The sequence below is a fragment of the Aspergillus flavus genome, chromosome 7 (assembly GCF_009017415.1).
Source record: "Aspergillus flavus chromosome 7, complete sequence".
NCBI lineage: Eukaryota > Fungi > Ascomycota > Eurotiomycetes > Eurotiales > Aspergillaceae > Aspergillus > Aspergillus flavus.
The window spans coordinates 1,847,547-1,874,888 of NC_092404.1; the positions used below are offsets into that span (position 1 = coordinate 1,847,547).

Genomic DNA, 27,342 nt, shown 5'->3' on the forward strand with positions numbered 1-27,342 from the left:
GGTGGTGGTGACATTCCCGTGAATGGAGACTATGGGATTTCATGGGCTATGCTACTACTGGTAAGGAAGGTTAGGACCGAAGGTAAGGTACAGTCCAGAACTAAACCTCATGGAGCTCCTTTCCCCCAGGGCGGCCAACCAGATATGCCCAGGGAGGCTAAATGGAAAAAAGAAATGAGAGGATAATTTGAAAAGACTCGGATGCATGAAAGTGTATGCACCTCAACAAAGAAAGTGGTTGCGAGGGTTTTAAAACCAATCTGGCGGTTTTCGTCGGCTTTGTTCAGAGACTTGAAATCCCTCTCGATCAGCAGGCATCACTCACTGATGACTCGGTCAGATGCCAGCAATTTTTTTTTTTTTTTTTAAAAAAAAAAAAAGGGACAGGGGAAAGCGACATGGTTATCAATCCTGAAGGTGGGTATCTGGTTTGATTAGTGTTGCGCAACGTGAGAGAGAGAGAAAAGGGTACATAGGAGAGGGCAAGAAACGAGAAAAGAAATTGATAAAAAAAAAATAATAATAATAAAAGGAGAGACGGGGAGCACAGACAAAGAACAGAAGAGATGGATATTAATTTGACAGATCGGGTGGCCCACAAGCATATCTAAAACCGCAGGGAAAGAAAAAGAAAATATAAAAAAAAAATCAAATAATAATAATAAAAAAAAGCCGTTCATGATTTGCAATAGGCCCGGACTCATGTCTTGTTCCCCCAGAATCTACAATAAGAAAAAGAAAAGAAAAGAAAAACCGATCAATAAAGGAAAATCATGGCCAAAGAGTAGACTAAAAAGAAACAGAACAAAAAGAAAAGAAAGAGGGAACCATACCGGACTGGGCCAAAATTAGTAGCACGGTCCCATAGGCTAGTACGAGGGCCTGGAATATTTACCCATCAGCACATCCCCGCTTCTATTTGAGGCCTCGAACACCAGACCACCAATGACTCCGCTGAACTGGGGACGACGATTGGCCCGCAGCGACAGGGAGGCGTGCAAGGTTCCCTGCTTGAGGGTCACTCTTCATTCCCAATTCATAACCATTGACTGAAGATTTCCCCCCACCCCCCGGCTCATTCAGACAAATTGATCTATTTGAGCAGATCGGGAAGGTCGACAGGGAAGAGACGGGAGAATTAAAGTAGGAGTGAGACAGACATAAATTAAACACTTAAAAGAATTAAGAGAGAAAAGAAGAAAAAAAATTCAAAAGTGGAACGGAAAAGGAATCAAAGCACATCAAAAACAAACTTAAATCGGGAGGTAGAAAACTAAAGTGGAATAATGATTAAAAGGAGAGACACGCCAGAGAAAGGATAAAAAGAAAATAAAAGAAGGGAAATTCTTTCTTATTATTTTAGAGACCCTTATTGTGTGTGGGTGGAGGTGTGTGTGTGTGGGAAGAAGTAGCAAGAAAACCAGAGGGAAAAAAAATCACGATGTTAATTCACTTCCCATTCTGAGTACAAGCAGCAGTTACTGACTTTCTTGGGCTTACTCTCTCTTTTCTCTCGCTACTCGCTCTCTCTCTTCCTTTTCCTGTTCCTCCTCTCCCTCTTTTATTCTATCGATTCCTCTGGTGATGCCCTTGTCCTCCTCCTCCTTCCCCCTCATTTCATTTATTTCAACGTCTCCCGCAGTCCTCAAAAGGGAAAAAGAAATCGGTCGTGTCTTTTGAGCGGGTCTACCCGTTGCTTTCACCTTAACTATGCACAACATGGCGATGAACCGGTAAACAGCGGACAAAGAGAAAAGAGGACTAGAAGCAGAAGCCGACAAAAGCCAAATCATCGCCATATCAATCAACCACCCTCACCAACACCACCAACCCGACAAACATCAGACCACCCCTGAAATCCAAGCACACATCTTATCTCACTCTTGCTGAATGGTCAACCAGTGCATTTGTCTGGACTTTTCCTTTCTTTTTTCCTTTTTGGTTTATTTCTCCTAACCCTCCCCTGACATGACCGCATCGACTCGGTTGGCAAGACAATCGTTCTCCTGTGCTTCCGGCCTTGAACAGGGAGAGTCGACGCTTTGACTTCCAGCGCTGCAGAATGCCGCCTCCAACCTCCCTCGTCCCAGCAGCCCCTCCATCTGCTGAGGACGATCAATTCGCCGCCAGTATTTGGAGAAAACGTTTCGAGAAAAGACCTCTTTCACAGTAAGGCTTGTTCTACCTTTTTTTCCCCGTTCTTTTTCAATGGATTTTATTTTATTTTTGAGTTATTTTCCATCTCTTTTGATCTCATCGCGATTCCCCTTGTTTCCCCCTCATTCTTCCCCTCCTATCTTCCTTTCCACTTTTGAAATATAAAATTCAATGATCGGCACACACATACCTCCTCGCCCGGTCGCCTCTCGTTTTTAACATCAAAGCTCAGCTGATTGGATCGCATACATCCACCGTCGATCTTTACCCATAGGCTATTAAATGGCTAATACCGTCACAGACACCCGGTGATTGCGATACTCGATGTGGAGTACAACGAATTGACCCAGTCTTGGAAGAGATTTCAAGAAAACCTTCCTCTTGCAGATCATGTCGAATTTCAGGAACGACCACAGACGTCTCAGGATGTCCGGGTGGTGGTACGCAACGTGCAGACTCGGTGGCTGTCTCACCCGAGGCAGCAAGTATTTAGCCGCTCAATGACGCTCTGCGACACGTTTCTGGAAACCATAGAACCCCACGCAGTATTGTTGACGACTCTTCCCAAGAACGAGTCCTACCGATCCCTCTTCTATGGTGTCCTGCAGTCGATCATAAAGGTGAGCTTTTGCGACTGGCCTTCGAGCTCAAACCGCATGCTAAACAGGCTTGGCAGGCGTCGGCAAGTTATCCTAGAATCATGGAAGGCGTCATCCGGGCTCTAGTCAAAGTCAATCAATCGATTTGCCTACCACCTGGAAGTCATGGACTAGCTTTCACCACGGATTCAATCACCTCTATTGCGAAATTTTATTCTTTGACTTTCTTCTTCCTGGGGGAGTTGATGGACTGGTATGTGCGAAGGTCCAAGTGTCGTCTTCTAGAGTGCTTGCACCAAGATGTATACTTGAACTTTCGGTATCTCATCTGGAGCATTCGAAGCAGCGCGATCCACATCATCGGTGGACTGATCGATGGCATGGACATGGACGACCCGAAGTACGAAAAGAAGCGGAAAATTATGCAGAGCAGTGACCTCTATCTCTGGGAGGAGACGAGATTAAGCCAAGTCGGCCTTCAAAAATGGGACCGTCGGCTTATAGCTCAGAGCGCCATGACCCGTCAGTTGATATGGGAAATTCAACACGATGCGGCGGAGCGACTCCAGCTAAGGGCCGAAAGCCACCTACTTCTCTTGCAGATGCTCGACTTGACCAGCCAGCGGCTTCGGTCTGTCACCCAGCAAAACAGCGGTATCGCCTGCTTAACGACGACGGTCGCACAGGACATAGGTATGCAGGGTGGTGACCTCGGGACAGACCTGCCGTCGGAACTGACATTGATAACGTCCCAAGAAACTTCCAGATACAAATGGTCCTCAGGGCCTAAACACAAATATACTCGAGTAGAGCTGCAGCTCGCCTCGAAGCACCTTCAGGACTTTTTCCGGAACGACGACCAAGTGACCGATCTCGATTCCGATGTCGATGTGATTGCCGAGGACAGTGTTGTGGAATGCTTGCAGCAATGGGCCACCAATGTTCATTCCCAAGTACTCGCCATTGGTGGCTCCCCAACCACTGCCTTTCCTAGCCCGGTCGCCCTCATCTCGGCCTGTTACGCCACCTTTGCTCGGAAGGCGAAATTACCTGTCATCTCTCACTTTTGCTCCCTCCCCACCGAAGAACGAAGTGGGATGACCTTGTTCGAACAAGGTCTTATATCGCTCGCTTATAGCCTCATTCGACAATTAATTGATTACTTGCCTCCGGTGTTGGAAGGCCACGCCGCGTGCAATCTAAATACGGAACGCTTCAGCGCGCTAAATGGCACGATGACTAGCTGGAAGGAGGTGCTCTCGCTAATTGACATGCTTTTGTACCTGGCCCCTCCCGTTCTCGTTTGCGTCATTGACGGCCTCGATGTCCTCGAAGATTCCTCGACCGATGGACCGATCCGGTCCCTCGTTCGAACGCTTTCGACCCACACGAGACATCAGACGGCCCCAACGGCGGATGGGAGCCAAAATCAGGATGTGCTGCTGAAGGTTCTCTTCACCGTCGCTGGACGACCGAACACACTTGTGGAGACCCTTTCGGAGAACCGTCTGATTCTCAGTGAGTCGAATCAAGTCAGTCAGTTGGCCTCGACCGATGGCGCGTTGAACCCTGATGTCGGGATTGTCATGATGAATGCATGAAGCAAGAATTGTTGATCTACGAGCGAGTATACTGCATTTTTTTTTATTTCTTCTTTTTTCCCCCTTTCTTCTTCTCCCATCGTTCCATCTTGCAAGGTTGTTTGACTTTTCGGGCGAAAATTCGGGTCATTAATAGAATTTGCACGGGATGGGCTTCCTTTGAATATAACATTGCTTGGAAGAGATATAGCACAGTCTTCTTCATTGTTCATCTTTGTCACGGTGCTCGGATTTCTCATTTCCCGTTACTTTGTTTGCATGTGGTCCCCTTATTTGTGCTGTTCTGCTGGATTCACGGGGGCATATTGTGATGAATTGTTGCCTTTGGCCGGCTGTAATCTTCTTTACCCTGTCATTCTGTGGCTTGTTGGGGGTGTCATGGAGGGATTAATTGTACATGTGTATTAATACTTCTATGATGATGACGGGAATGCATGACGAAGTACATATTGTGTGGTTTAACACGAGAGATCGACAGTCCTTGTAGTAGACGAGTGTCTTTTTCGAATATGGGAACCTCCCTTTCTTCCCCATGAAGCTGTTTCCAGGTCTTGTACAGGGGGTTAGTCATCACGCCGGAGATTGGTTTCCGTCCTCCATACCTGAGGCCGCATATGGGGAGTCTTGGTACTTGGGCATTTCTCCGGATTTTTTATATTGGCGATATAGATATGATTGGCTATCGTTGAGCACTAGTGGATGGAAGTTGTAGAGTTGAGGCAGTCAGAACCGCCGACTAAGCTGCTCCCCACATTAAATCCTCAAGATCTTGCGTTTCGGAAATTCTGTGCAAAGGACGCCAGTGACTTCATTTTCGGAATTGTACTCCCATCGACCAATATATAAGCCCGTGCATCGTACCCATTCGATTTCTTCTCACAAACTACAACCAACCTCAAAGCACAATGACAGTTCCAAACGGAACCCACAAAACCGTCCCCAGCCGACTATTCCAGATTGAAACCCCCAATCTGGAAGACTTCAAGAAAATCTGCTCCCAAACCACCGACAAATCCACCTACCCACTCGCAGCATCCATAGACCACAACATCCCCATCTACGATGCCCGCACCCTGGACCTCCAAAACACCTCCCTCACCACCACCCTGCAAGACGAATGGTACCACATCCTAAGCACAGGACCCGGCATCCTCGTCCTAAAAGGCATGTACGACCCAACCCAATATGCCGACACCCTCAACACGACCAACCAAGCCTTCACAAGCATCATCACCCGCGAACGCGCCTCCAGCACCAAAAAAGGCGACCACTTCGCCGCGAGCGGCAAAAACGACCGCATCTGGAACTCCTTCAGCAAACACGCCCTCGAAGACCCTTCCTCCTTCATCAATTACTACTCCAACCCCTGGCTCCGCCTCGTCAGCGAAACCTGGCTCGGCCCCGCCTACCGCGTCACCGCACAAGTCAACGTCGTCAAACCCGGCGGCGCAGCCCAGGACAGTCACCGCGATTACCATCTCGGCTTCCAGGATCTGCAGACCTGTGCTTCCTTTCCAAGGAATATCCAGCTCGCGAGCCAGCATCTGACTCTCCAGGGCGCGGTCGCGCATAGCGACATGCCGCTACAGAGCGGACCGACTCGGTTCTTGCCGTTCAGCCAGACCTATGAACCAGGGTATCTCGCCTGGCGACGGGAAGACTTCAGGGCTTTCTTCCAGGAGAAATATGTAGCTTTACCGTTGGAGTTCGGTGACGGGCTGTTTTTTAACCCGGCTGTTTTCCATGCCGCGGGTGCGAATGAGACCGAACCCACTCCTGATGGGGGGTTTCATCGCAAGGCCAACTTGCTGCAGATCAGTAGTGGGTTGGGGAAGGCGATGGAAAGTATTGATGTCGTGCCGATTGTGGAGAGGTGTTGGGGGACGTTGTTGGAGAGGTTTAAGCATGCTGGGGAGGTGGATAGGGGGTTGGAGAATTTTGTCAAGGCTGTTGCGGATGGGTATCCGTTTCCGACGAATTTGGATAAAAGGCCGCCGGCGCCGAATGGCATGGCGCCGGAGAGTGAGCAGGAGATTATTGTTAGGGGGTTGAGGGAGGGGTGGGGGACTGAGAGGGCTGTCGAGGAGTTGAGGAAGATGAGGGCGGATTCTTGGGCTTAGTATTTTATTTGTTGGGTTGGGATTAATATATAGTATGTGGTATATGTGATTTATGATGTTGGTTGATTTAGCGATAGTCAATTCGATATGGTATATACTGAGTATAGATTCTACGGAAAATATTTCCGTGACTTACTATCTGATATAGTTTGGAATAGGTGTAAGTACGTGGACTATAGAATATACTATATCGATATATACATACAGAATTCACATCTGAATGGATACATACACTCACATCTACGGAATAGTGTCAAACAACAACACAGCCACGAGTCAAAGGTAAGATCACCTCATGACTCACCAGTCCCGCAAATACGAAATCAACAACAAACCGATGACTCCAACCTCAAGATACGAACTCTACATTACTCAACCAGATATAAACTCATCATAAAGCCCTGATCCAAGCCTCAAACCAGATCTCTATATAAACCCAACACATCTAAGCCAACACCCACCCCAAACTACAATTCCACCACTACACCACGAAACCACTGCAACCACATCTACACCAACTCCCAAAATGCCACGCAAAACAAAAACCTCCCAACAACAACAAAACCAAGACAAGGACCCCCTAAAACAAAACCCCCACATCCGCACAACCCCAACCCACATCTTCTTCCACTCCGGCCCCCTCTCAAACTGGCATCCCAGCACGCCCCCCTTCCCGGGCCACAGAGCCCTAACCCTCTGTCTCCCCGACCTCGACGCCCTCGGCATCCCCCACCCATCTCCCCAATCCGCCGTAACAAGGCTAATAAGCTCCTGGTCCTTCACCTGCGGCGAGCAATGGATGATGGCCATGAAGGGGTGGTTATTTGAGGATATACCCGGGTTGGATTCGGGGGTGGATATCTCGGATGAGGAGTTTGAGGGTGTGAGGGCTGTTGCTTTGGGGATTTCTGAACCTTTACCTGAGTGTATCAGGGAAAAGGCGATATGGGATTCGACAGTTGCGAGTGTGTTGAGGACGAGGCAGCCGAGGGTACAGAAGGCTTTGGGGCGCTGTGCGGAGGGGTTCAGGGAGGATGTTTGGGAGTTTGCGAGTGAGGTTATTGTGATTGCGGGGTGTGTGGCGAGGGCGGAGGTGGATCCTGCTTTGAGGGAGGTGTATCTTGCGAGTGGGGGACGGAGGTTTGTGGAGGGGAGTGTGAGAGATCGGGTTTGGGGGGTTGGGTTGAGGTGGGATTCGGGGGAGATTGAGGATGAGGGGAATTGGAGGGGGAGGAATCGGTTGGGGAGGTGTCATGATGAAGCGGCGAGGGTTGTGAAGGGATCTTTTGTATAGATTGGGTTGGTGGTGGGATGTGAGCTGGTGATTATCTATCCGATAATCATGATCTCTTACCTATTAAATATCTAGGTATAGTATCTACAAGTACCTCGCCGGTAAGGCAGAATTTATGGTAACTAGTTGTGACATTTTGACAGTATACTAGTTGTGACATTTTGACAGTATACCGCTGAAGAATCTATAATATAGAGATTAATCAATAGTACTTCTTAGTCTAAAAAGTAAATGGATGTTAGAATAATTTTAGATTGATCTAAAAGAGAACTCCTAAGAATTTCTTTAGTGCGGAAGTTGTTCCTTCTTGTTGCTCCTTTATGGATATGTGTAGCCAGTAATGACTGGGAATGGTTTCTGAACCGTCTGTGGGATATTCATCTGCTTCTACACACACAATGAGATCGTCTACTTTGACCTTTTGCCCCATAGGTTGGAGATTTGATTTCTCGCCGACCAGGATTTGAAGTTCGTCAAAGTTGAATCTCTTACTGTCACTGTCTGAATAGCGTGTAGCATCAAAGCCTAGACCGAAGTCTGGCGATGACCCTACTATAACCACGATCTGAGGTTTATTCTTATTCGGGTCTTGCCAAATAAGGAAGGCCAATATGGTACCGTGTGTTCCAGTAGGGTTCAGGCTTGAGAAAACTAGCCAATTTTCGTTTTCGGTGGGTGGCGATGTCAAGTCTAAATGTATCTTCTCTACATCCCTGTCCACTGTGGGAGACACGATCCGTATCAGGCGGTAATGGGGCAGACGGTATCGGGACGAATGTGCGTAGCCCGATATATTAAAGATGACATGACCTAATGGTCCTTTCATATCCTCGTCGAAAGTTGTTTGGGGCACGTATATGGTTTGCATACGGCTGGAGACTGACTCCCTTAATAGGAGCCCAAGATCTTGTCTGGCGTACCTATTATCAAAAGTTGAAAGCCGGGTTAGACATATAGCCAAGAACTTGTATCCGGTTTGGCCCTTGATGTCTTGGGAAATGCCGCAACGAAGCAGTGCTATGATGTCGTGCCCCCGTAGGTCTGGCTGGAGATCGTGAAGTGGCAAATCAATACGCAAGCCCCTGTTCGTCATTGCATATGGTGGAGTAGGCTCCAATTGCCGGTAAGCTATGATGTCCTGGCTATCTTCAAAGTGCGCTGGGGTTGTTGCGAGTAGACCACTAAGGCGGTACCTGGACGCGCTCTTGTCAGTCCAAGCAAAGATGGTCTGATCGTCCGATTGCTTCATGATCTCTTCCTGTAGGCGAAGAAAAGCTTTCTTTCCTCCTTCGCCGTATAGCATGGGCATATTGACAGAAAATATTCCCATCAGGCAGTAGGCCATGTCCTCTGGTCGGGTAGTTTGCCGCCTAGCAGCCCATGACATGCGTTGCGCTATACTCCTCTGGAAAAGCGGTCTACTCTCTAAAAGCCGTACTTTATTTCTTAGAACGGCCTCGTCAATACGTGTGATATCCATCAGCCAGTTAGTCAAGCTGCTTCGCTCTCCAAAATGGACCCAATCTCTGGAGAAGAACACAACCTCAGAGGGAGCCAGCAGCTCCTGTAGGGTCCATCCACGAGTGAACCATCTGCTTTGTTCAAACTCGGCAGTATTCACTTCTGCTCCAGAATGCCCTTCTCTCATCGTGACGTCGGAAAGATACGCGTAACAGATTGCAGCGTTTTCATACCACGTGAACATGGAATTGATCGCCTCGGATAGCTCTGCACTGCTGCTCTTGTCGATGCAGCAGGTATCAATCCAGATGTAGCCAAACCGATCCGCCCGCGCTTGCGCACATGCTCCTTGAACTTTTGACCATGCGGATTTTGTCTGTCCTGTGTGATGTTGCATATCTGTGAAAAGAACCTCCTCCTCTCCCCAGGTGTGGGACAGAATTGCATATCTGGGGATGCGGTCTGGCGGAAACTCCACCAATTCAATGGTATGGGTGCGCAGTAGACGCATCTTGTTATATGGCTATATTTATACGAGAGGTAGCAAGAAAAATAACCAGGGAAGAGACAGAAGTGAGTGAGATGTGGATGTATATGCTGGGAGGAAGTTGGACGCTGCTAAGTAATGGTGGGGTTGTAAGAGCTCGACAAGGCTGGACTCAACTCACGTGGCTTCGCATTAGTGACTTGACGCCCCTAACCAATCTAGAGCGCTGGATAATGCTTCCTGATGTTGGGTATACAACGGGTCTGCAACTAAGAACTGTCCTGTATTCACTGACACAGATGTGTCTATCCGGACCTTTTTCATACTTCGTGTTTCTCTGAAGCAAGTATTACGATTACGCTCTTTGGCTTTCACGGTTATTGTTTTCTCCACATTTCACCAGTTATTCCCCGCCATGGGAGTATTATGCCTTGGGTACATTGTGACCAGTAATGGGCATATATCACCCTAGAGCGTTGTTGAAAAGGTCTGCTCAACCCGTGCCTCTGAAGTCCTCGTATTTGTAACTCACGGTGAAGAGGTAAGGACTTAGTATGGGTAGGTACAACTTGGTGAATACAGCCTTTAGGCTTCAGGGTTTCTATGTAGGTCTCTATGTGTGTTTGCCTTGGTCTCCAGCCGTGTGTTAAACTTGAGGTACAAACACCGTGAACTCTCATCCTGCTAGGCTCCATTCTTCCTCCATTCTTCTCCCAAAATTGTTCACGCTTCCCACTAAGAAAGGTTCGCGTCTTCTAAAACGGTTATGTATAGACTGGGAAAACAGCTCATATCCTTGGACTTACCTGACACCACGAAGAAAGAGATCGACTTTACTGATACCTCATTCTTCACCACCAGCCCAAACCGCCACCTCCCAACACCTGCCCAGGTCAGGGCTTTGTCCAAAGATATCGATACAAGCTGGCAACCAACTTCTATCGAATTTAGAAATCTCAACCTGATTGTCAAATTCGGTCTTTATGTGGCAATTGTCGAGGCACTGAATCTGTGGATGGTCAAAAAGGTTTTTCATGACAAAGTTCCAGTGCCTGAGCTTTTTGGCTGGCGGGTCGATGATGAAGACTATGTGTTCATATATATGGAGCTCATCGAAGGACCAACACTCGACGAGTGCTGGAATCGTCTAGGCACTGTGGAGAAGAGGGCCATCTCTGATCAACTATCACGGATTGGGAGACTCTGCGGCAACTCGAGCAAGACCCCTCTGATCAGTTTATCGGTAAGACCGAAATCATAAGCTGAACGTTTCAATATTCACTAACTAGCTCCTGTTCAGGATCAATCAATCGAGAGTGTCTTCCAGACTACGTGTTCATGAGCCGGCTGTTAGCTGGACCATTTCCCAGTATCAAAGAGTTCAACGACTGGTTCGCTTATCCCAATCGTGGTTTACTTCCGGATAATGGGGACATAAAGTTTACCCATGCAGAGCTAGAACGGCGAAATATCATCGTATCCTCCTTCGCTCCGGTTCAGATTGTTATTGTGAACTGGTAGCAAGCGGGCTGGTATCCGGATTACTGGGAATACTGCAAAGCCTTCTATACGTGCTGGGATGGTGAGTGGCGCAAGGATTATGTCGACAAGTTTTACAGCCTCGTACGGATGCGTACACTGTTTTTTTCTGATTATTGCATGGCTATGGGGACCGACTAACTCTATGTTCTGAAGTCTTATGCATATTAGCATGGCCTGTGTCCAGTTTCATTACGTGTGAATTTCAACAGAACAACTCAGTAGTTTTACTTGAAAGCAGGCGAGGATAGTTGTGGCGCAGCAGCTCAACTCGCTGATATAGTCGCTACAATGTAATTTCAGACTGACTTATGGTTACGCTTGCTTCAAATAGCCTGGCCAGTTGCACATTTCAGTTACCCATAGATTCATTTGCCCTGGTATGCCGTCAATTCCTTAGTTCGATGATCTATCACGCCCAAATCCATACCCTAAGAGGCCAAACTGCGGATCCCAACATCATCAGACCTCTCCTCAACATCCGTTCCCCAGCTGCGGAGCCACTCGCCGTAGACCAATCCCATGTGTAGGAGGATCGCGCTTAGATTGAACGATTTCAATCGCCTCAGCCCCAATATTTCCCTTCGCAACCAAATAACGCACATAATCCATCGTCCATTCCTGACACCTCCTATTCGTAGTCTGCATCATCTCAAAAGTCAGCAACAAACAACCCAACAATACCAGACACCACAAAAGATAAACGAACATACATCATCAACAGGCGCCATGAAATCCCGACTAACCCCCGGTGCCGGCACCTGTGCGGCAGCAATCTCCAGGTCCCCTTTAGGATCAGTACGTATATTGCAACCCCCCTCCGGCCAGTCAAAAATATGTGCGGAGTCGACCTCGCCAATCGGCCATATTTCGTATGGTTCGGTGCTTCCGGCCGGGTCATAGCATCTTTTAAATTCGTGGGCGAAGCCGATCATCGGTGCGCCAACGACGTTGATTAGGCTGCCGCTTGTGGGTTGTTGAGCTGATGGAACCCAGATTGCGAAGTGGGCTCGTTGGGTTTTTGAGGACCTGGTTGAGATGAGGCAGATGGTACGTGGTGCCATTTTGGGTTCCTTGGGCTTGGTGTGCGTATGAGTGCTTTTGTAATGTAAGCTTAATGTGTGATTTGGGGTCGTTGATATTGTTAGGATTCGGGGATAGAAGGTAGATATACGTCGGTTTGAAGACGTTAAATCTGATGGGTTGAGACGATGAGTAGGCATCTACGCCGAGATTGAATCATAGCAGTATGCACTTCGGCTCTTCCATGAATGAGTCTACACTATTCACCATTAGATACGTCAATGACCGCGCGGCTTTGTTAGGCATCAGACTTTTGTTCTGCATACAATGAATAGTCCTTCTATGCTGCTTTGGGTCTTTAGCAAGGAATTGGGCCCTTCACTTCCTAAAAAGAGCCCAAGGTTACGATAGTTACATAAAATAGAACATGTAAATATCATATAGTGCGCTTACCCTACATCAGTCCCGGGGAAGACTTGCCTACGCCGGCGTTAATGGGGGTTTGCCTACTTTGATTAGAGCCTAGGAAAGAACATGATCAACTGCTCTTTTCAAATTGAAGTTCAGCATACCCGTTGGCAAAGTTACCAGTTGGCAGTTGTCTATTCCTGTGTTATAGGTCATGCAATATCATATCCATCCTTTCGCCCTTTGACCATGTCTAATACCCTTTGTATGCATTCTAAATTGGAGATATGTGTTCAATGTCAAAGGCATTATAATCGTCAGCATTGAATTAGATTAACTGGCGCAGTGGCTTTTCATAAAGATAGGTGGTAAACCAGGAATTGTCAGAGTAGATAAGATGAATTCAAGTCACGTCATAAAGTCTTCATGGTAAAGTCAACACTTGCCGCGCGCTCAGTTGATCGGGGATGTGAAAGATGACTATTGCTATGTGAGTGCTTTACATTGTACTGGCTGCCTCAGAGCCTGCTCATATCCCCATTGATCAACGAAGTAATGAATGCATCTAAAACAGGTCCAAAGAATACATGATCGAGCAACAAGATGCCACTTATCAGCAAGACAAAGCGACACTTCCTTAGATCAGTCTGCCACTCACATATCCCCACTGGCAAAAATGAACATACGCACCGCAGATTCGATCCTTACATTCTGAACCTACCAACCGAGCTCCTACTACTGATATTCTCTCTCCTCCCATTCCCAAGCCAAGTATGTTTCGCCCTAACCTGCAAGCACATGTATCAACTCTTCAGCTCAGTCCTCGACGACGAGAGACTTTGCTTCCCCAGAGTGTTCTCCAGCAAGAAGTTCGAGATACCCTCTAATGAACCGCATATTCCACGAAACCAGGTACTCACACTCCTCCAAAATACTCGCTGGGCATACTGCTCCGGACGTCTCAAACTCCATCCTCGCTCCGAGTTCGGATTGTGGTTATTACCAAAGCCGAGTCTTCGAAAGTGCATGGATAATGCTGGAATTGAGCACCTATGCGGCTGCATTTCACTGACACCCCGCCATCAAATGCGACTAGAACGATGGCTGAAAACAGGATTCATTGATACTTCCAGTGACTTTTACGGAAACGCTAGAATATTCCAGCTGTCGCGCGATGAACGAGGCCGGCCTTATCTTCTTCATCAATGTTCTATGATGGATAATGCCGACGCGAACATTCAGCTCACAATGGCCCTTCTTATGGATGACGACCTCTGTTTTATTGTCAACACGAGGTATGAGGTTCGCCTACGCAGACCCTCGCCACTGCCCGATTGGAGGGCTGAACCCTTCATTCGATGTAACGGGGATGCTGTGTATATTTGTACCGACTGGACTTTGATTGAGATAATATGGTGTTGGGCAACAACGAATTGTTCTCTATGTGCGATGCGTGCTGAACAAATCGTTCGTTTACATGGAAGACTGTCTACCGTTGTTCAAGGCGTTCGCAATCTTGGGAGAAGTTTTAGTGATCGTGCTGTGAGACGCTGGTTGTATCAGAGCTCTGTCACTTGGTCTGCTTTTCATCGTTGGTATACTGGCTTTAAGTAAGTTACCTTGGTTTTGTGCATAGCACAATATCGTAGTCCGGAAAATGGAACCTTTTCGCGGTTTTTATTATTTAGGTAGAATGGATTATATGAGTCTGTATGTTTGATTTGTCGGAATATCTACGGTCATTCTGTCGCTGTACTATTCTTACTAAAACAAATGGCTGTCCTTACCACAGTAGCCTAAGTCCATAACATAACATTACATTCATGATAACAAATCACACCCACAACCCTATAATACAATACAAACCCTACCTCTTACTCGTCTGCACAAACTCCCTATCCACCCTAATCCCATTCAACGGAATCTCATCCCCACTCAACCTCCCACTCACCCTCGGTCCCAAAACATTCGTATACGTCTTCGCATAATCCGGCCGAAAAGACGTATCCGAATGGCCCTGCTCCCCCGCCGAGTCCGTCTCATCCGGTAAATGGTAAAACGAATGCCGTTTCGGACGCTCCGAGTGTTGGATAATAGTGGCCGTGCTGTCTTCCGTTCGGGAGGGTCCGGTGGCGGGAATCGAGGTTTTGGACATTTGTCCTGTTGTGCTCTGGAAGAGGGCTGGGAGTCGGCCGTGGAGGCCTAGTTTGCGGGCCATGTAGCGGAGGGCGGGGCGGAGGGTTGGGAGACAGGCGGAGACTATGCCGGCGGACATTTCGATGGCGGTCCAGCCGACTGTTGGGGCGAGGGTGTAGGAGGAGTCGGTTGCGGTGTAGGTGAAGAGGACTGAGAAGCGGTAGGCGGAGGCGAAGACCACGCTGTGGGGGTTAGATTGACTATATTTAAAAAAGATAGATGATGGTGGAGGCTTACAAGAAGCCGAGGCTGAAGGCTATTGACACGGCTATTTTCTCGGAGAGGCGGAGTTGGAGCTTCCAGACTTGGGGGATTGGGAGGAGTAGGATAACGATGTCGGTGGCGATTGTTGAGACGGCGTTGGCGATCCATGTCCCGACTTGGTTGATGCATCGGCCGGGGATTTGGGGATACCATAGTTTCTCGACCGGTACGCAGATGAAGATGAAAAGGAATGTGATGCAGATGACCCAGAGAATGACGAAGGTGCCGATGATGTATGCCCATGTCTTGAAGTAGGGAAAACGGAAGATGCGGTAGTACATGAGTAAAATGCTGAGCTTGGTCCAGACGAGGTTGAATACGTAAAGAATCTCGGCCACGACTAGGAACTTCGCGATCATGACGACGTTACTCGTTGGGATAGTGTCGGCATGAAGACCCATTCCTTCTTTTATCATGGCGTAAATAAATCCAACAACGACTAGGTTCCATAACTAAGGACAGTCAATAATGATGAGACAAAGATCTCATTCAGATCTGCTTATACGCACCATGGAAAATATGATCATGTAGTCGTCCCACCATAGCTTTTGCTTCCTTTCATAACGTGCAAGCAGTCGGAGGCAAACCGTCACGAACGCCAGCACCGTGACGGAGGCCGTGGTAGCTATCGACCATTGCTGTAGATCGCCCTGATCATTCTCCATGAGGTGCAACCCAATGCCATGGAGCCAGATGCCGCGCAACCGAGTCGTGAAAAGCCTGGGAGGCAGTGTTTAGTTTAATATACGCGAACGAGCAAACCCCGGGAATCCCCCTTGCGTCGGATGTCGTAATGTTTATTCGCGGAAGCAAATCTTGTCCTCCGCACCGCATGAAACATGGCGTGTAAAGGTGGATCCCATGCATTTGTGGATCGACATGGGCTCGGGAGAGGTTCTAGAAATCCTGGATTTGACACAGGGACAAGGACAAGAAACCTGGCGTGGAATCGGTAGCTTTAGGGTTTGTCATGTCACCGTTAGCCTACACCGGGTTGGGCAGCTGCTCCGCGACTCCACTTGCGTCCTCAGGCCAGTAACTGAACAGTCGGCGGGTCACGCATAATCCACGTGGTTCTGCCTAGCTGGAAAAAATCAGAAAATACGAAAAGTTGGCAACTTCCACGACCGTCTCAAGACGTAAAAAGTACTACATCCCTCTTCAAAGTTCATCAAGAAGTGGCAAACACTTTACAGGCTAAATATTTGAACACACCACTAGCTAATCATTGACGCTACCTAGCTCTTCTTTCATATATAAACATTTGTCAATCCGGTACCTATTCGCAAGACTTTCACAAGAACACTTCATTGATACTTGGTGACCATTTCCAAGAGTGCCTCATTCACCTCCTTCGGATTGGTGGCGTTCAGATAGTGCGCACCGCCCTCAATCATGACCAATTTGGCCTCCGGGGAAGCAGTGAAAAGTTTGATTTGCTCCGCAGGAACGACGGTTCCAAATGGTGTATCCTCAGTGCCCTTATCTAGTGTTAACGCACAGATCGCCCACTAGAGCCGATTGGAGATAAATCTGGCACTCACCTGTAGCCAATAAACAGGACATTTGATGTCCCTCAGTCGGAGCAACAGTCCGTCTCGCTCCAGGAGGCAATTGAGCGCCATGCGCACCTTCTTTCGTCCCTCATCACCCTTGTACACCTCTTTCAGGGTTTGGGTCCAGAAGGCAGATTTCTCCGCGGTGGCCGCAGCCCCGAAGCCAATGCCTCCTACCAGACCGCACCAAACATCATCGACAACAAAGTCAGGTGTGGCCAAAGGGCTCGTCCACTTGTCATAGAAGGCTGTCAAACTGGCTGCGGGGTCCCAGCATCCCTTGGACCGAGAATCAGCTGATTCGTAATCCATGGATGTTCCCAGGGGCATGAGACCGAGGATCTAGTAACATGCGAGGTTAATCCTATTGGGCTTGGCAGGGACTAAATTCGGCTCTGCATTAGCTCGAACTTACCCTGTCTGGTGCGAGAAGTGCCATCCGGGTCACCATCCATCCTCCCTGGCTTGTTCCCAGGGCGAATGCCTTCTGGATCCCAAAGTGATCCATCACCTGTAATGCCATGATGGCCGAATCCCAGTAGGTAAAATGTTCGGAGGGACAACTGGTCGCGCCATGACCCAATGGCTCAATGGCCAGGAGGTTCATCGCGTCGGTCAGCTCCTTGTTATTGAATTGATCATGGTAGAGAGAGACGGTCATGCACATAGAATTGATCAGAACGCATGTCGGCTTGGAGGGATCGTAGTGGTCATTGGAGAGGGCATAACCGGCCTTGATACCGCCCAGGTGGGGAACTTGAATAGTTTGTGTCGCCGCCATGTCTGCGAATATTCGAATTAATAGTGTGAACTGAATTCAATGGTGTGTGATTTCAGCTCGTATTCCCAGGCGAGGCCAGACTCATATCATTCATAAACCGAAGGGGAGATTAAACATGCCACCTCGCTTCGGCACATAGCCCCTCAAGATTTTCCCCTCTGAAAAACATAAATCTCAACAGAGTTCTCGTATTCGTCCACCTTTGGGGGTTTGATCACCAATTGACACGTCGGGGGTGTCGGCATTGGCTCCATTTCTGGTTCGATCAGCGCCGGCTCTTTGATCCGGGGACCGCCCTAAGCTTATAATTAAAAGGTCAAGCTGTCAACCGCGTCTGCTATTGCCGGACATTTTCCGAGACATCCCCGGCGGCTCCACTCGTCGGGACAACGGGAGGTCGTAAATCCGTCTGCTGAAGATTCTCCCTGCATAGAAACCATCTTCACTAGTAATCTACTGGTTTTCTCCGGGCCCACTTGTGATGTGTGAATTTCTCGAAGCGGCTGCAGATTTTCAAAGTGAGGCGGACGGAGTAGAGACCAAAGAATGTGAAAGATCAATCTTGCTCCTTTTTTCTGATTTAGGATCACTGGGTGAGAAGCACCATGTACGCTGTATTGCTGCGTGAAAAGCAATGGCGTGAATCGAGATACTGATTTAAAGTAGAGAACTAAGTGCCCAGGGTTGAAGATCTCTACCGGTGCAGAAAACGAATCATGCATGGACTTTTGTCAAACGCTTTTCCTCCACTCTATAGCAGGGGTGTTAATATATTAAGATATATTATACCAAAGCCGCCCCAGATCGGCCAGCCCTCTGTTGGGTTCCTAGACCCATAATAACCAGGCTGTTGGGAAGTGGTCCTGCGCAGAATGCCATAGCGTATATTAAACGGACTTTACATATAAATAAAACCTCTCATCAATTCATTGCGGAGGAACTATAGCAAACATTCAAGATATGTATAGCTGACAAAAGATATAAACAATACGGTTACCTCCACTATACCAGAGACGGTGGATATAATAAATCGCACAGCTTAAATATAGTCGTCTTCAGCAATAACATCACCATCAAAAAAGGTGCTACCCAAGCCCTCATAATTTGGCCAAAAGCCCTCGCTGTCCCGACAATACCAGTCGACAGTCGCCCGTAGCGCCTCGTCAAAGTTTGTCCGTTGTGTTCATCCAAGTGCACGCAGCTTGGAATCGTCGGTCCAGTACATATCATCATTGACCGGGCGATCGGCAACAAACTCAATCCAGTTGTCCGACCCATAATGTCCCATCGGAATACAAGCATCGAAAGATTTTCTCTGCTACCTGTCAACCTGCAGGTGGTCGTTAGAGGAGATATTGTACGTCTCACCATCGGTTCCCTTGTGGAAGATCACGTCAAGTGCCTCTGCAGCATCACCCGCCCATAAAAATGCGCGAGATGTGCGGCCGTCTCCATGGAACGGCATTCTTCTTCTCTGGTTCAAGAGGGTAATGAATCGAGGGATCAGCTCTAAGTCAGGTTCTGATTAAAGGGCAACTAATGATAGCGTCTAAGAATACGTACTCTCAGGATATTGACGTGGCCCGAACACATTATTACATCGCACAATAATGAGTGGTATGTGAAACGACTTTCGGTATGCTTGGATGATCATCTCAGTCGCGGCTTTGCTCGCTGAGTATGGATTTGTGGGATGCAGGCTTTGCTCCTCGGTGAAGGCAGTAGGGTTTTGAGCATCGTTCTCACCGTATACCTCATCAGTGGATACGTGGATAAATCGTCTGATCGAGCCTTGCTCCCGAGCAACTTCTAGCAGCACCTGAGTGCCTATGACATTGATTTGTGTAAACGATAGAGAACCGTTGAGTGATGTATCAACATGCGACCTAGCAGCGAAATGGACAATAGAGTCAATGTGATAGTTGCGGAGCGCATTTTCTACATCTTTTGGAGTGCAAACGTTCCCTCTGACGAAATGAAAGTTCGAGAGTTGGGAAACAGCCTTGAACTTGTTTACTGAGGCGCAGTAGTCGAGATTATCGAAGCAGGTCACGGCGTAACGGTCGCCGTAGGTCTGCAACAGATGCCGGACGAACCAGCCGCCGCTGCACGCATGTCAGTCAAATTCCGAAGCTACCAGTTCGGTGTTGAAGGTGCTTGCTAGTCTCACATGAAGCCGGCACCCCCGGTCACCAGGATACTCTTCGGCACCGGCACACCCTTGAGTTGCGTATGCTCCGAACGAATCATGCCATCTGTAAGTGTATCAGAATAGGCATGCATATTGACGTGCTGAAGCTCAGCTCAAAACCACTTAATGCGAATACTCAATATCTAGCCCACAGTGAAATCCACTCTTTATCTAACCAGCACGCGGCTTATTTCTTAGCAACGGGCTTGGTGGTCTTGCGCCTTATCATCACTGAACGCTATCTTAGACCTTGGGTTAGTTCAAGAAGAGCTTATACTCGCTCCATGCAATAGCACGGGCGCGTAAACAAAAGGCCATGGGTTGAAACAAGGTCGAAGTGTTTGCACGTACTAGGTTGTGCAGTAGATGTTCAAATCTGTATCACCCATTGTATAAGCCGTGACTGGATGTCTAGATCTTGCTGCTGTATTACCTGAGGGAGCCGCCGGCTTGAACACATATTCTGACATGTATCAGTCTTTGTCACTCATTGTTGACCGCGAAGTATTAGAGACAATCTGGTTCGAGACTCCGGTTTACTTCAAGACAGGTTGTACAGAACCAAGAGCCAGCCAGTCTATCTGGGGATTAGCGTTCAAATCATATCACGTATGATTTGTGCGGCATGTTCATCTAAGTTTGAGAGCACCATCTTTCTCGCGTGTTGTCGAGGACGCGTATGACCACAAGTGCCCAACCGGAGGATATTGAGCTGATGGAAAAACCAGCTTATAATTTCCCTTTACATTGCACTGAATTTCGGCCTCCGTTAGCGTAGCATAATGTCTGGATTGAGAGGCACACTAGCCATGCCGGACACGAGAAACCCTAATTGCTGTTCACTGAGATAGAATACGATTTGCACTCGATTTCAGCGGGGCCTTGCCCCGTCAGCTCTGTCACAAACTCATCATCTACATCCCTCAGAATAACATGAATATGCTCAAGAGCACGCACGCTCTGCCACTTTATTCTATTCTTGAACCATTAGATGTTATTCCCTGCATGCGCTCAGCTCATGTGCATCCAAAACGTTCTGTCGATAAAATCCGCAACTAGCCGGCGGGATTCAGTAGTCGGGTCACCTTCTGCGTCTACAGGTATAGGCGTCTTCAGCCACACAACGAGGTGAACCATGCCCGATGGCATGGCGTAGGGCCAGTCGTTGCGTAGAATGCGATAATCAGACTGGTCGGCGAAGGGAACCGAGTAGTGGCGGTAGGGGATACGGATGTCGGCATGGTTGGCTTCCTTTCCCCAGTGTAACCGTGTCTTTACGAGGAAGTTTGTCACTGAGCCGAATGTGGCCTGGATCTCTCGGGTCCAAAAGATGTAATCGGGGAGATAAGTAGGGGTACGCTTCAGCTGAGATGTATCGCCACCGGCTGACACTGTTAACGATATTCAAGCTTCATACCACACTTGAGAGAGTTTTCTGACCAATTATTTCTTGAATATCCTCCCAAGTATGCGGGAAAAAGTCTTCTTCGGTCGTGGTAAGGACCACCTTGTCTGCCTTACTGAGCTCGAACGGCGCATTGCGGATTAGCTCCTCTGTATTGATGATCCTGGACATTTTGGAAGGGTCGCAATGACAAAGTAACCAGGTAACGCCATGCTTCATGGTTCCCTATATAACCTTTCCTCAAAAATACTAGAGTTTGCGGCGTTCAGTGACCAGATCCGGTTCTCTAGCTGGGACAGTAATGTGTAACCTTATGCGTATTGACGCAGCCGGTCCAGGATCACATTGCGATCAGACCTTCAAAGCCATGATCTTCAATAAATATGTATAGGAGCCCCTGGATTGACTGCATGGAAGAAAACCGGTTTACTATGGCGCCGATCCATCTCATCGCGACTCTTCGTCCCGCGGCGGGGAAAGAGCAACTTGTCAGTTTTGAATAATCAAGCCTTTATAATTTCTTTGTCCGTCGCCAAGTGCTAATGAAGGGTATCCATTTCTGTTTCTAGCTTCGAGAGGTTCTCCGTCAAACAGTCGACCGTGTTGCCGACATAGAAATCGGATGTCTTACTTTCCTTCTCACGGAGACACGTGGCGATGACGTCGTAGTCGTATTCAAAGTCATTGAACGGTGAGCCAATTACTCTGTAATCTTCATCTAAGTGAGTGTGACTATGGCCATTGCAGCTTATCCCTCGTATAGATGGCTAAACCTTGAAGCACTAGAGCAGCACCACGGACGAGATTGGTTACAGCAAATGTATCAAACCTTCAAGGACAACGAGTTACTGGACGGAACAGAGCGGATCGAGCACCTGACCTTGATTGCTGGATTTGTCGCTCGTTAGGTGGAGAACGACAGGGTAGTAGATTTTAACCTGTTCGGCATGTTACGTTAACGTGAGCTGGAATGAAATCCCCAAGTAGGGAATCTATCTGTCTTCTTTTTGACAACTGCCTTAGCAATTGATCATTCTTCCATGTAATACCGTATAATTCGGTTCGAGATGACCTCTCATACGGAATGGCGGTCTTCGAGTGCCTTTGTCACCTTGGTTGTTTGTGTGGCTATCTTTACCGACAATTTTCTCTATGGACTGGTTGTCCCCGTGCTGCCCTTTGCCCTAAAGGTAAGAATAGGTTTGCCAGAGAATGATATTCAATTCTGGGCCTCGGCCTTTTTGGCTATCTATGGAGGCTCTATCTTTCTCGGGTCTTGTACGTGCCAACAACCCATCCTTAAAACCCTAAAACACTCTAACGTGAAATATCCCAATCCGCAGTACTCTTCGGCTGGATAGGAGACCACTCAATGACAAGAAAAGGCCCATTCCTACTAGGTCTCATCGCTGTAGGCGGCGCCACTCTATTAACCGCCCTCACAACCTCTCTCCCTTTATTTCTTCTAGCCAGAGTACTCCAGGGACTCTCCACCTCCAGCGTCTTCACAATCGGTTACTGTCTCCTTCTCGACACAGTCGGAAGTGAACATATTGGGAGCGCCGTAGGCTTCACAAGCATGAGTCTGAGTCTCGGGCTCCTCGCCGGTCCTATTATAGGTGGTTTAATCTACGATTTAGCCAGCTATGTGGCTGTATTTGCCCCGGCATTCGCTCTTATAATTATCGAGATCATTCTCTGTGGACTTCTCCAACCCTTACCACCCAGGTGTAAACATGAACACCATCCATCGTCTGAACAGTCACCTCTTTTACACCATCGCACAGAAGGACAAGGACAATCTTCACCCCCAACCCTACTCATCCTCCTCCGCTCCCCCCGCTTCCTAATCGCCATGATAGGCATGTGCATGCTAAACACCTTCATGACAGCCCTCGACGCCGTCCTCCCAATTTTCCTCCAGGATCTCTTCCACTACACATCCAGCCAAATAGCCATCGTCTTTCTCTCTAACTCCCTTCCTCTCATGATTCTTTCCCCCCTTGCCGGTTACTTCGTGGACCGAATCGGACCTTTCCGGCCGGCTATTTTGGGCTTTGTTCTCACCGCACCGAGCTTGATGCTTCTCGGTTTGATTCACCAGAATACAATCTTTTCTTCGGTGCTGCTGCGTTTGTTTTTATTTTGGTTTGGGTGCGGCGTGTCATTGGCCATGCCTGCTCTCATGACAGAAATTAGTATGGCAACTGAGGCGGTTGAGAAGCGTCATCCGGGGGTTTTTGGTGCCAGGGGTGCATATTCGCAGGCGTATGGGTTGAGTAATGCTGCTTTTGCGGCTGGGACTCTTGCGGGGCCGCTTTATGCGGGGTATATTCGGAAGTGGGCTGGTTGGGGGGCTATGACTGTTTCGATGGGAGTTCTTAGTCTTGTCGCGGTTGGTTTGGTGGTTGGTTTTACGGGGAGACGGGGTGGTTGGAGTGGTTGTGGGAGGGAGGATGTTTGAGGATAACTTGTACTAGTGGTTATATAATTTGTCGAATAGGAATGCTACTTTCAGGATGTTTTGAAAGGTAATGTCACAGGATACTCCAATGTCTCGATTTCCTCGGGGAACCAGAGATTATTCTCCCGCCGCACTGTATCCATGATCTCCATTACTATCATGCTCTCTAGCCAGGGCATCTCGGGACTCTCTAGAAGACCTTGGCAAATGCAGCGTGCAACTTCGTCCGCCTCGAAGCAGAGTCCATATAGGCCGTCGGGTAGAAGGTCGGTCTTGTCGATGCTGATAGTCCCCCGGTTGTTCATCCCGGGTCCTCGTCTAATGACTCGTAGCCGGGACGGACACCACGGCCAGCCGTAGATTTGGGTTTCGCCTTGATCGCCTTGGATGCGCACCGCGGCGGTCTCGCCATCTGGGTCGGTTATAGCGCGGAGACTAGCACTGGCCGTGGCTTGTATTTCAGGCCCATCTGCTGTGCTAGGGGCGAATCTCATAAGGATAGTAGTTGTCTCGTCGACTCCTGATACGGCGTATTCCGTCGTGGTAGAGAGGATCTGAATTGGGCGACGATTTGTCTTGGGCATGGCCTGGAGTACCCAGTGGATTGAATAGACGCCAACTGATTAATATACCATCAGTCATAAGCGTAGTAGATAGCTTTACGGGTGGACATTTGAACTCACGGTCCAACAGCGCTCCACCAGCCAGCTCTTTCACAACCATGCGATCGCCCGGAAGAAAGTCACTGTATGGGTCCATTCCCAGACCGTTATCTGCGAAGACACGGGTGACGGTCCCTATGGCACCAGCTTGGAGAAGTTGACGCACCTCTACACTAACAGGGAGGAACCTTGTCCATAGTCCCTCCATGAGAAACCGCTGCTTCTTTTCTGCCACGGTGGAGAGCTTCTTGGCTTGTCCGGCATTTACAGTAAAATTTTTCTCACATAGCACATGCTTTCCCGCTTCGAGAGCTAGCATGGCATTCTGGAAGTGGTGGGAATGAGGCGTCGCGATATAGATCACATCGATGGTAGGACAGTTAACTAGATCGGAGTAATTGCGGTATGCTTGACAGTAGGACGGGGCTTGGACTACAGTTATAAATTCTTGGGCGACTTCTTCTGAGCGAGAGGATGCTACTCCGGATAGGAGGTGGGCGATGTCGTGTCATTCTCTTGTGGCCGGGTCGATGAGTAGGTCTTTTGCGAATTCTGCGCTTGTCAGAGAGATTTAATTTAGAGTCGAGGGTAGAGACATGCCCTCAGCAATGCGTCCTGTGCCTGAGAGGTATTAATCTTGGTCTTCCTGTACTCGACCATGTTTATGATGCATTATAGGTGCGTACCTAGAATGCCCCAACGTAGTTGGAACGTTTCTTCCATTGTGGTCAGTGATACAATTACCATGGAAGCTTCAAGTATTCTATCTCATATGCGCCCGGAATTCGTATTTATATCTCCCGAGTGTCAGCGCCGGGTTGCAGCTGAGAGGTATCTAAAGTGTGGTTAGACCTGCCAGGTTGCGCCTGTGGCACCAAATATTCTCCGATGGAGTGTTTCCAGTTTGGTTCAAAATACTCGATTCCTGCTTTCTGCACCGCATATTGGTTTTAAATGGTGCACCCGACTATGGCTGTTACCTTTTGCGTGTCACACAAGATTCACCTAAGCAACACTTCCGAAGATGGATATGCGCACCAATACTATCCATACGACCTGCACCACCATTATTGGCACCGAGTTGGCCAATATTGAAGATGTACTCACTCTGAACAACCTTTCCGGCAAGGGGAAATATACCCGGCTGTGTGAACAATGGCTGGAGCAGTTCATGAGAGGAAATAACGGACGAGCACTGGTTGTCTCTTCCTGCACCTCCGCCCTGGAGATGGCCGCCATACTTGCCGATATCCAAGCAGGCGACGAGGTGATTGTCCCCAGCTATACGTACGTGACAACCGTGAATGCATTCGCACTGCGGGGCGCCGTGCCTGTGTTTGTAGATTTGGACGACGCCACGATGAACATCGACGCGAACCTTATCGAAAGGGCTATTACACCCAAGACGCGAGCAATCATCCCCATTCACTATGGCGGGGTCGCATGCGACATGGACAAAATCATGAAGGTCGCTAAAAGACATCAACTATTCGTCTGCGAAGATGCAGCCATGGCATGCACATCCACCTATAAGGGCCAGATTCTCGGCACTATAGGCAACATCGGCTGCATCAGCTTTCAGGAAAAGAAGAACTTTACAGCCGGAGGTCAAGGAGGTGCCCTTCTAGTCAATGATCCAGTATTAGCTGAGCGAGCCGAGATCCTCTATAACCACGGGACCAACCGTTCGCGCTTCATGCGCGGTGAAGTTGATAGCTACCAGTGGCTGGATCTGGGGTTGAATGTTCTATATCAGAGTTATAGATCTGGCGCAGCGCGAGGATCTGATTCGGCATATGGCTAGGGCCAAAGTTCAGGTATATCCGCAGTTCATGCCATTACACTCGTCTCCATTTGGTAGGAGTCATGGTCACTTTCATGGAGAGGACCGTGTTACGTCACTCGCCAGCTCGCAAATCTTGCTGCTGCCGGTGCATTTGGCGCTGTCTGATGAGGCGCAGGAGGTTGTGATACGGGAGATGTTTGCTTTTTGGGGTGAGACAGCAGAGGGTAGTGTTTAGTCTACACGCAGGTTAGACAACCGTCACTTGTGGCTTAGTTGAATAGGTTGTGTTAGCAGGTTTTTGGATGGCTGCCTGCAACGGTTCACAATATTGCTATTCTGGGAAGCACAATCTCAATGATGTAGTGAAAGTCAGAGGCAAGGCCGTAAGTAATGTAGGATATTAAGCAGATATAGCGAATTTGACATCGTTCAACAGGTTCTTGAACAGTCCTTGAACAGTCTGGAACACTATTCAATTGACGAGGGTCATCCGATCAATTCCGTTTCAACAGGAGATACCGTTTTACTAATGCCCGACATATTTCGAAGTTGAACTGGAAGTAGCATCAGCAGACTGTTTGCGCTGTATGTTTCACTGGTGGAAACCAGGCCTGTATGAACCAGATACGCATTAATACTGTCGCATCCGAGTCCCGCATATGGTCGAGTAACAAAGCACTTAGAGCCTATTTAGTATATAAACCCATTTTTTCCAAAGGACATGCATGATAATTCTTCTACCCACAAAAGTAAGAGGAGGAAGTCCCTTGACCATATCCTCTTCCTTTGGAGGAGTAAGGTTATACGAAGAAAGTTAGACCAACATTTTATCACGTAGTAAGCAAATTAGAACTTTGACAATGTAAGATTTATGAAATTCTTGGCATTTTGACATTTTGAAATTCGAATCCAAACACCTCTCAGACAAGTCAATGCCCTTCTATTGCCAATCTCGTGGATATGATCCTGTGACAGAGTCACTACATGGTCAATTCAACGAGGTCTGATTCAATAGACGATGTTGACTGATGTTCCATTTAGCGTTTCGAAATTCCAATAGTGAAATTCATGAAATCGTTGGCTTGGCATTTTGACATTTTGAAATTCAAATCCCAGGCACTTCTCTGACAAGTCAATGGCCTTCTAATTGCCACTTCTATCGCTATGATACTTGGAGAGAGTGACTAATGTCAAAAATCGCGTGGTATACGTACAATGGACAAGGTTGATTGATATTCCAATCGGCATATCAAAATGTCATGAATTTCATGCATGAATTTCAATATTGACATTTTGACATTTTGACATTTCACGAAATTCTTGGCATTTCAATGTGCTGCCTTTCTAG

General features: G+C 48.1%; 15 protein-coding genes across 15 annotated transcripts; 8 read left to right on the plus strand and 7 right to left on the minus strand.

Moving 5' to 3' along the window:
* Positions 1–447: 447 nt before the first annotated feature.
* On the plus strand, positions 448–4,828 carry F9C07_2280992 (uncharacterized protein). The gene is made up of 3 exons (XM_041294767.2): positions 448–2,169; positions 2,459–2,777; positions 2,834–4,828. The coding sequence occupies exons 1-3, from the start codon at positions 2,063–2,065 to the stop codon at positions 4,355–4,357; spliced, it is 1,950 nt and encodes a 649-aa protein (XP_041150381.1). The 5' UTR covers positions 448–2,062; the 3' UTR covers positions 4,358–4,828.
* Positions 4,829–6,845, plus strand: F9C07_2280993 (phytanoyl-CoA dioxygenase family protein). Its single transcript, XM_041287220.2, has one exon. The coding sequence runs from the start codon at positions 5,263–5,265 to the stop codon at positions 6,475–6,477; it is 1,215 nt and encodes a 404-aa protein (XP_041150382.1). The 5' UTR covers positions 4,829–5,262; the 3' UTR covers positions 6,478–6,845.
* F9C07_2280994 (uncharacterized protein) lies at positions 6,846–7,944 on the plus strand. The gene has a single exon (XM_041287221.2). It carries the CDS (start codon positions 7,004–7,006, stop codon positions 7,769–7,771), a length of 768 nt encoding a protein of 255 aa, XP_041150383.1. The 5' UTR covers positions 6,846–7,003; the 3' UTR covers positions 7,772–7,944.
* Positions 7,945–8,002: 58 nt separating this feature from the next.
* Positions 8,003–9,915, minus strand: F9C07_2280995 (heterokaryon incompatibility protein-domain-containing protein). Its single transcript, XM_041287225.2, has one exon. The coding sequence runs from the start codon at positions 9,741–9,743 to the stop codon at positions 8,031–8,033; it is 1,713 nt and encodes a 570-aa protein (XP_041150384.1). The 5' UTR covers positions 9,744–9,915; the 3' UTR covers positions 8,003–8,030.
* Positions 9,916–10,485: 570 nt separating this feature from the next.
* Positions 10,486–11,618, plus strand: F9C07_2241741 (phosphotransferase enzyme family protein; the record flags this gene model as incomplete). Its single annotated transcript, XM_071510021.1, has 2 exons — positions 10,486–10,954; positions 11,020–11,618. The coding sequence occupies 2 exons, from the start codon at positions 10,486–10,488 to the stop codon at positions 11,238–11,240; spliced, it is 690 nt and encodes a 229-aa protein (XP_071367022.1). The 3' UTR covers positions 11,241–11,618.
* Positions 11,619–11,750: 132 nt separating this feature from the next.
* On the minus strand, positions 11,751–12,414 carry F9C07_2280997 (uncharacterized protein; the record flags this gene model as incomplete). Its single annotated transcript, XM_041294755.2, has 2 exons — positions 11,972–12,414; positions 11,751–11,900 (listed from the first exon to the last, which is right to left on the minus strand). Coding segments are annotated over exons 1-2 (501 nt in total), but the record flags the coding sequence as incomplete, so codon positions are not given.
* An 878-nt stretch (positions 12,415–13,292) lies between these two features.
* Positions 13,293–14,342, plus strand: F9C07_2210513 (uncharacterized protein; the record flags this gene model as incomplete). Its single annotated transcript, XM_071509654.1, has 1 exon — positions 13,293–14,342. The coding sequence occupies one exon, from the start codon at positions 13,293–13,295 to the stop codon at positions 14,301–14,303; it is 1,011 nt and encodes a 336-aa protein (XP_071367023.1). The 3' UTR covers positions 14,304–14,342.
* Positions 14,343–14,359: 17 nt separating this feature from the next.
* F9C07_1868975 (uncharacterized protein) lies at positions 14,360–15,912 on the minus strand. Its single transcript, XM_041294756.2, has 3 exons — positions 15,659–15,912; positions 15,123–15,601; positions 14,360–15,067 (listed from the first exon to the last, which is right to left on the minus strand). The coding sequence occupies exons 1-3, from the start codon at positions 15,812–15,814 to the stop codon at positions 14,557–14,559; spliced, it is 1,146 nt and encodes a 381-aa protein (XP_041150387.2). The 5' UTR covers positions 15,815–15,912; the 3' UTR covers positions 14,360–14,556.
* A 433-nt stretch (positions 15,913–16,345) lies between these two features.
* Positions 16,346–17,634, minus strand: F9C07_5844 (putative alpha/beta hydrolase). Its single transcript, XM_041294757.2, has 3 exons — positions 17,121–17,634; positions 16,694–17,047; positions 16,346–16,630 (listed from the first exon to the last, which is right to left on the minus strand). The coding sequence occupies exons 1-3, from the start codon at positions 17,484–17,486 to the stop codon at positions 16,457–16,459; spliced, it is 894 nt and encodes a 297-aa protein (XP_041150388.1). The 5' UTR covers positions 17,487–17,634; the 3' UTR covers positions 16,346–16,456.
* Positions 17,635–18,804: 1,170 nt separating this feature from the next.
* On the minus strand, positions 18,805–19,769 carry F9C07_2229695 (NAD dependent epimerase/dehydratase; the record flags this gene model as incomplete). The annotated part of the gene is made up of 3 exons (XM_071509846.1): positions 18,805–18,995; positions 19,050–19,591; positions 19,657–19,769. The coding sequence occupies 3 exons, from the start codon at positions 19,767–19,769 to the stop codon at positions 18,805–18,807; spliced, it is 846 nt and encodes a 281-aa protein (XP_071367024.1).
* Positions 19,770–20,688: 919 nt separating this feature from the next.
* Positions 20,689–21,301, minus strand: F9C07_5846 (uncharacterized protein; the record flags this gene model as incomplete). The annotated part of the gene is made up of 2 exons (XM_041287226.2): positions 20,689–21,068; positions 21,118–21,301. 2 exons carry the CDS (start codon positions 21,299–21,301, stop codon positions 20,689–20,691), a joined length of 564 nt encoding a protein of 187 aa, XP_041150390.2.
* Positions 21,302–21,465: 164 nt separating this feature from the next.
* F9C07_5847 (uncharacterized protein) lies at positions 21,466–21,990 on the plus strand (the record flags this gene model as incomplete). Its single annotated transcript, XM_071511406.1, has 3 exons — positions 21,466–21,570; positions 21,652–21,773; positions 21,846–21,990. 3 exons carry the CDS (start codon positions 21,466–21,468, stop codon positions 21,988–21,990), a joined length of 372 nt encoding a protein of 123 aa, XP_071367025.1.
* Positions 21,991–22,149: 159 nt separating this feature from the next.
* On the plus strand, positions 22,150–23,546 carry F9C07_2229698 (major facilitator superfamily domain-containing protein; the record flags this gene model as incomplete). Its single annotated transcript, XM_041294741.1, has 2 exons — positions 22,150–22,360; positions 22,426–23,546. 2 exons carry the CDS (start codon positions 22,150–22,152, stop codon positions 23,544–23,546), a joined length of 1,332 nt encoding a protein of 443 aa, XP_041150391.1.
* Positions 23,547–23,641: 95 nt separating this feature from the next.
* F9C07_2029943 (uncharacterized protein) lies at positions 23,642–24,716 on the minus strand (the record flags this gene model as incomplete). Its single annotated transcript, XM_041294759.2, has 2 exons — positions 23,642–24,165; positions 24,230–24,716. Coding segments are annotated over 2 exons (1,011 nt in total), but the record flags the coding sequence as incomplete, so codon positions are not given.
* Positions 24,717–25,232: 516 nt separating this feature from the next.
* Positions 25,233–26,012, plus strand: F9C07_5850 (putative lipopolysaccharide biosynthesis protein rffA; the record flags this gene model as incomplete). The annotated part of the gene is made up of 1 exon (XM_041287223.1): positions 25,233–26,012. One exon carries the CDS (start codon positions 25,233–25,235, stop codon positions 26,010–26,012), a length of 780 nt encoding a protein of 259 aa, XP_041150393.1.
* Between the last annotated feature and the right edge of the window lie 1,330 nt (positions 26,013–27,342).